At 47.0% G+C, this 7,656-nt stretch overlaps 1 protein-coding gene across 1 annotated transcript; it reads right to left on the minus strand.

Moving 5' to 3' along the window:
- Positions 1-282: 282 nt before the first annotated feature.
- On the minus strand, positions 283-2,807 carry LOC135528783 (protein unc-80 homolog; the record flags this gene model as incomplete). Its single annotated transcript, XM_064957842.1, has 3 exons — positions 283-419; positions 2,092-2,220; positions 2,621-2,807. Coding segments are annotated over 3 exons (414 nt in total), but the record flags the coding sequence as incomplete, so codon positions are not given.
- Positions 2,808-7,656: the final 4,849 nt, after the last annotated feature.

The following is a 7,656-nucleotide window of genomic DNA, read 5'->3' on the forward strand; positions in this document are numbered from 1 at the left end:
GAAATGGATCATAAGAAAATGATCATGAGTTTTATCAGGACAGACCGAAACATTGCTTTTCTATTTTATTCAACAGCGTGTATTGTGATGAAAGGCAATGTGTTGTGTTACAGTGGACTCTATAGAGTGGCCTTATGGGTACCTATGGAATGCATCTACAGGTTTCTGATCTCACCCTGTACAGAATGTATTCTATTCTCATCCTCTCCCTCTCCCTCCCTCTCTCTGCCTCTCTAGTACAGTACATGACAGTTTGTGTTGAGCGACGCCACCCACCTGCCACACCGTCCTCTCGCACCTCCCCGTCCTCCATCAGGTGCACTATGGGTAAGACAGTGCACAGATGCATGCTGGGAAGACGGCCTGGGGGGGCTGCAGCATGTGATGAGTGGGCGTGTGCTCCGTAGTGTTCTCCTCATCTAGTAGACAAGAACAACCCATGAATCACTACCACCTTATTCTACTGTAGTTAGGAAGGTGTATTACTGTAGTTAGGAAGGTATTCACCTGTAGTTAAGAAGGTGTTCTGCTGTAGTTAGGAAGGTGTTATACTGTAGTTTGGGAGGTGTTCAACTGTAGTTAGGAGGGTGTTCTACTGTAGTTAGGAAGGTGTTCTACTGTAGTTAGGAAGGTGTTATACTGTAGTTAGGAAGGTGTTCACCTGTAGTTAGGAAGGTGTTCTGCTGTAGTTAGGAAGGTGTTATACTGTAGGTAGGAGGGTGTTCTACTGTAGTTTGGAAGGTGTTCTGCTGTAGTTAGGAAGGTGTTCTACTGTAGTTAGGAAGGTGTTCTACTGTAGTTAGGAAGGTGTTCTACTGTAGTTAGGAAGGTGTTATACTGTAGTTAGGTAGGTGTTATACTGTAGTTAGGAAGGTGTTCTACTGTAGTTAGGAAGGTGTTATACTGTAGTTAGGAAGGTGTTCTACTGTAGTTAGGAAGGTGTTCTACTGTAGTTAGGAAGGTGTTCTACTGTAGTTAAGAAGGTGTTCTACTGTAGTTAAGAAGGTGTTCTACTGTAGTTAGGTAGGTGTTATACTGTAGTTAGGAAGGTGTTATACTGTAGTTAGGAAGGTGTTATACTGTAGTTAGGTAGGTGTTATACTGTAGTTAGGAAGGTGTTCTACTGTAGTTAGGAAGGTGTTCTACTGTAGTTAGGAAGGTGTTATACTGTAGTTAGGAAGGTGTTATACTTTAGTTAGGAAGGTGTTATACTGTAGTTAGGTAGGTGTTCTACTTTAGTTAGGAAGGTGTTCTACTGTAGTTAAGAAGGTGTTCTACTGTTGTTAGGTAGGTGTTATACTGTAGTTAGGAAGGTGTTATACTGTAGTTAGGAAGGTGTTCTACTGTAGTTAGGAAGGTGTTCTACTGTAGTTAGGAAGGTGTTCTACTTTAGTTAGGAAGGTGTTCTACTGTTGTTAGGTAGGTGTTATACTGTAGTTAGGAAGGTGTTATACTGTAGTTAGGAAGGTGTTATACTGTAGTTAGGAAGGTGTTCTACTGTAGTTAGGAAGGTGTTCTACTGTAGTTAGGAAGGTGTTCTACTGTAGTTAGGAAGGTGTTCTACTTTAGTTAGGAAGGTGTTCTACTGTTGTTAGGAGGTGTTATACTGTAGTTAGGAAGGTGTTCTACTGTAGTTAGGAAGGTGTTCTACTGTAGTTAGGAAGGTGTTCTACTTTAGTTAGGAAGGTGTTCTACTGTTGTTAGGAGGTGTTATACTGTAGTTAGGAAGGTGTTCTACTGTAGTTAGGAAGGTGTTCTACTGTAGTTAGGAAGGTGTTCTACTGTAGTTAGGAGGGTGTTCTACTGTAGTTAGGAGGTTACCATATGTACAAGCTCTGTGTCAAGGCATGATTTTATCATGGTGCTTTTATCAGATATTATCAGGTGAGGATTTGCTTTCCTATTCCTCCCCATGTGACTTGAATCTGACCAGCATTCAAAATACCATTCTGACATCTATACTAGCATGCCGCTTAGAATGAAGCAATATACTAGCCAAGCATTCTATGTGGGATCCTAATATGGATACTGGAACATGACCCCTACAAGTGAGTGGGCAGGTGCGTTGGTGCCAAGGTAACACAGTCTTACCCTCGGCGCTGACCACGGAGCGGACTGACCACACGGAGCCGCGGCGGAAGGAGTAGTTCCTGTGAGAGTTACTGGAGGTGCAGGACGGAGTGACGGACATGCGGCGAGACGCCAGATTGACCTCTTCTTCTGCTGGCGGGGAGGAGAGGGTTCAGAGTCAGTCACAACATGAACCTACCAGTTGCTGGCTGACTGACTGCATTGTTCAAGGTGTTTTACAACTAAGCACTGTAGTTGTGGACTCGAAGGTAGGGTTGTTATCTGGTGTGTGGGCAACAGTATAAGCTTGTTGTTTTTGTTATTTTTGAAGAGGGCTGAAGCACTCAGAAAACCTAAATAGATATGTTCTAGGTTTATTGTTAGATGTTCAGTTAAGTTAGTGCTTCTCCAAATTACGTCAGAATCAGTGGTTTCCTGAATGTGACGGGAGCTGTATCACTTGAATTAACACCTCAAATCAATGACAAATATTTAGAAAATGAAGAAAGAGAAATGTCTCCAGCACTCCACGGCTGTCCCACCCACCCACCTTCCTCCTCCTGCTCGGGCGGGGGGCTGCAGGTGGGTTCGTAGCAGGCCTCCTGGGCCACGGGGATGGCTGTGATGATGCTGGCCTCGCGCCCAAGACGCCGCTTCTCCTCCTCCTGCTGCAGGTTTTTCAGGATGTGCTCTGCACGCTGGTGGGAGCGCGACACGGCCCGCGCCGAGAAAGATTTCTGAGGGGGTGTGTGTGTGTGTGTATATAAGTGTGGAAAAGGGTTTGGGTGTGTGTGGAGGGTGGACGTGGGGGAGGATGTGTGTGTGTGTGTGTGTGTGTGTGTGTGTGTGTGTGTGTGTGTGTGTGTGTGTGTGTGTGTGTGTGTGTGTGTGTGTGTGTGTGTGTGTGTGTGTGTGTGTGTGTGTGTGTGTGTGTGTGTGTGTGTGTGTGTGTGTGTGTGTGTGTGTGTGGGTGTGTGTGTATGAGGTGTGGGAGTGAAAGGACAAACAGAGACACAGAGGCTCAGGGAGGGGGACTGTGGGATAGGCTCATTCTCAGGGGGATCCTGTTTATAGTACAATTACAATACTGGCATCTGGTGAACATTTGGTAATGTAAACTATCTGTCTCTTCCCGACAGTTATATATGGATGACACATGCCGTTATATTCTCCTGATGAGACTGGAAACATTATTAGGGTTTATTATGTTTGTAGATTAGGGGTTGTAATTTTCCCAAATTGTACATTTCCGGAATCATGAGGATAAACCGGGAATCCTGGTGATTTGGGGAAAGTTAACTACATTTTGCAACCCTAGATCAACTACACCATGGACAGGGATCAATTATTTACCATTGTAAATAGTTGTCGGTAAAACTTCCATCAGGAGAGTATATCCAGTGCAACAGCTCATTTGAGCATTCTAACCGGCACCAACAGAGATATCACAGTGGATGTTTGATAGAGTGACGTGAAAATGTTGACGTTTGAACAATTACAAAATGGCCGTCATTGGCCATGCATAGTACAGACATGCAAAATGACCAATGCATGCAGCTTTCCCAAAAGAAGCCCGAGCATTACAGTACAGAAAACGGGGAGTGGCTTGTATAAGATGCATGTATCCAGAATGGCCCGTACGAGGCCCCCTAGTATAGGACCTCCCCCTAGGTCTTAATGTTTGGGGGGAGTCAGACAACCCAGCAGGCAAAACTGCTTGCAATGACGTCGTTATGACGTCTTTTAATGACGTCATGCATGGTCCGGTTGTATACTGGTTGTATAATGGACATTGTGTTAAACTTATCTGACCAGATAACAATCAAAATATAACGTCTTTCCAATGACGCATTCATTACGTCATGAAAAATACGTTTTTACCTGCTTGTAACAGAGATCAGTTGGTTGTAATCTGGTTATATGATGTCTTCTCAACCAGAAAACCAATTTACAACGAGAACATGACATTATTAAGACCCCATGTGCCAAACTTTTGCCCGCAGGAAATGGACAGACATCTCTTTGAATTTTATCTCATTCAGTCATCAAAAGATGAACTCAGTTTCCCATGATGCACCCAAACAAGCATCCGTACATAAATTACAACTTACTATGGAATAGATTGATTGAATAAATGTGGGGAACTAAAAACAAAGACAATTGATAGATTGATAAATAACAGACAGGACTATTGTACTCAGACAGTACAATGACCAGTCTTGAGCTGATCTAGTATTGAATGACAAGTGATCTGAATACATAGTTTTTTGGTTTTCATGCTAGACAACAAAAAAAAGCATAGCAACACAAAGAAATTAACCCCCAAAAAAGTGTCATGGCCGACTATCAATTTAGTAGCATAATGTCATGTCTTGTTATGTCTGTTCCTGTCCTTTCTCTTCACTCTGTCTCTCTCTGCTGGTCTTTTTAGGTTACCTTCTCTGTCTCTCATTCTTCAGCTGTTCTACATCTCCCCTAACTAGCTCATTCACTCTTTCTCACCTGTTCTCTCTTCCCCCTCTGATTAGGTCTCTATTTCTCTCTCTGTTCCTGCTACTTTCAGTGTCTGATTCTTGTTTGTGTTTTTCATGCCAGAAGCAAGCTGTCGTCTCGTTTGCTTCCACCTTGTCCTATCCTGTCGGAGTCTGCCTGGCAGGTGCATCCTGCATTATACTAACGTTCTTTTTGTTCCATTGACAACGTTGGAAGAGGATTTATGCCATTCCTGTTTTTTCATTAAAGAACTCTGTTTTCTGTTAAAACCGCTTTTGGGTCTTCACTCAAGTACATAACAGAAGAATCAGACCAAGAATGGACCCAGCGGCTCCGGACCCTTTTCACTCCGTCGAGATCCAGGGAGCGATGCTAGGCAGACACGAGGAGGAATTGTCTGCTGCTCGACATGCCGTTGAGACCCTGGCCGTCCAAGTCTCCGACCTCACAAGACGGGTTCACCAACTCCACCTCGATCCACCGCCCACTTCCAGGGTTTCCGAGTCTCCGGAGCCCAGGATCAACAACCCGCCGTGTTACTCTGGGGAGCCCACTGAGTGCCGCTCATTCCTCACTCAGTGTGACGTGGTGTTCTCTCTCCAGCCCAACACTTACTCCAGGAGCGCAGCCCGCACGCCTACGTCATTTTCTCTCCTTACCGGACGGGCGCGTGAGTGGGGCACGGCAATCTGGGAGGCGAGGGCTGAGTGTATTAACCAGTATCAGGACTTTAAGGAGGAGATGATACGGTTTTTGACCGTTCTGTTTTTGGGAGGAGGCTTCCAGGGCCCTGTCTTCCCTATGTCAGGGGAATCGATCCATAACGGATTATTCTATTGAGTTTCGCACTCTCGCTGCCTCTAGTGACTGGAACGAGCCGGCTTTGCTCGCTCGTTTTCTGGAGGGTCTCCTCGTCGAGGTTAAGGATGAGATCCTCTCCCGGGAGGTTCCTTCCAGTCTGGACTCCTTAATAGCTCGCTATTCGCATAGAGCGACGGTTTGATCTTCGTCGCCGAGCACGTGGAAAGGAGTTCGCGTTCTCCGTTGCTCCCCTCTCCACATCACTGCCACCTGCCGCATCACTGCCACCCTCCTCCGCCGGCTCGGATGCTGAGCCTATGCAGCTGGGGGCATCCGCATCTCGGCCAAGGAGAAGGAACGGAGAATCACCAATCGCCTCTGTCTCTACTGCGGCTCCGCTGGTCATTTTGTCACCTCATGTCCAGTAAAAGCCAGAGCTCATCAGTAAGAGGAGGGCTACTGGTGAGCGCAACTACTCAGGCCTCTCCTTCTGGATCACGCACTACCTTTCCGGTCCATCTCCGCTGGCCCGGTTCATCTGCTTCCTGCAGTGCCTTGATAGACTCTGGGGCGGAGGGCTGTTTTATGGACGAGACCTGGGCTCGGAACATGACATTCCTCTCAGACAGTTAGGGGAGCCCACGGCCTTGTTCGCTTTAGATGGTAGTTCTCTCCCCAAGATTCAGCGTGAGACGCTGCCTTTAACCCTCACTGTCTCTGGTAATCATAGCGAAACCATTTATTTTTTAATTTTTCGTTCACCTTTTACACCTGTTGTTTTGGGTCATCCCTGGCTAGTGCGCCATAACCCTTCTATTAATTGGTCTAGTAATACTATCCTATCCTGGAATGTTTCTTGTCATGTGACCTGTTTAATGTCTGCTATCCCTCCTGTTTCCTCTGTCCCTTCTTCACAGGAGGAGCCTGGCGATTTGACAGGGGTGCCGGAGGAGTATCACGATCTGCGCACGGTGTTCAGTCGTTCCAAGGCCACTTCTCTGTGGAGGGCCACACCGGTCGTATGACTGTAGTATTGATCTCCTTCCGGGAACTACTCCCCCCCGGGGTAGATTATACTCTCTGTCGGCTCCCGAACGTAAGGCTCTCGAGGATTATTTGTCTGTTTCGCTCGACGCTGGTACCATAGTCTCCTCCTCCTCTTACCCCCGGAGCGGGGTTTTTTTGTTCAGAAGAAGGACGGGTCCCTGCGCCCATGCGTGATTATCGAGGGCTGAATGACATAACAGTTAAGAATCGTTATCCGCTTCCTCTTATGTCTTCAGCCTTCGAGATCCTGCAGGGAGCCAGGTTTTTCACCAAATTGACCTTCGTAACGCCTACCATCTCGTGCGCATCAGGGAGGGGGACGAGTGGAAGACGGCGTTTAACACCCGTTAGGGCACTTTGAATACCGGGTTCTTCCTTCGGCCCGTTAACGCTCCAGCTGTCTTTCAGGCACTAGTTAACGACGTCCTGAGAGACATGCTGAACATTTTTGTTTTCGTTTACATGGACGATATCCTGATTTTATCACCGTCTCTCCCGATTCATGTTCAGCACGTGCGACGCAGCGTCCTCCAGCGCCTTTGGAGAACTGTCTTTATGTGAAGGCTGAGAAGTGCACTTTTTCATGCCGCCTCTGTTCCTTTCTCGGTTCCGTTATTTCCGCTGAGGGCATTAAGATGGATCCCGCTAAGGTCCAGGCTGTCATTGATTGGCCCGCTCCTAAGTCACGCGTCGAGCTGCTGCGCTTTCTGGGCTTCGCTAATTTCTATCGTCGTTTCATCCGTAATTTCGGTCAGGTGGCAGCTCCCCTCACAGCCCTTACTTCTGCTAAGACGTGCTTTGGTGGTCCGTTTCCCGCCCAGGGAGCTTTTGATCTTCTTAAGAATCGTTTACATCCGCACCTATTCTTGTTACACCTGACATCTCTAGACAGTTTGTTGTTGAGGTTGACGCGTCAGAGGTGGGCGTGGAGCCATTCTTTCTCAGCTCTCTCTCTGACGGTAAAGGTCCATCCTGCGCGTTTTTCTCATCGCTATCGCCGTCAGAACGTAACTATGATGTTGGTAATCGCGAACTGCTCGCCATCCGCTTAGCCCCAGGGGCTAATGGCGACAGTGGACTGGAGGGGCGACCGTTCTTTGTCGTTTGGACTGACCATAGGAACCTTGAGTACATCCGTTCAGCCAACGACTTAATGCGCGTCAGGCTCGTTAGCTCTGTTTTTTCGCTTCGTTTCGAGTTTGTTATTTCTTATCGTCCGGGCTCAAAAAAAAACACCAAGCCTGA

The sequence above is a fragment of the Oncorhynchus masou genome, unplaced genomic scaffold (genome assembly GCF_036934945.1).
Source record: "Oncorhynchus masou masou isolate Uvic2021 unplaced genomic scaffold, UVic_Omas_1.1 unplaced_scaffold_10339, whole genome shotgun sequence".
NCBI lineage: Eukaryota > Metazoa > Chordata > Actinopteri > Salmoniformes > Salmonidae > Oncorhynchus > Oncorhynchus masou.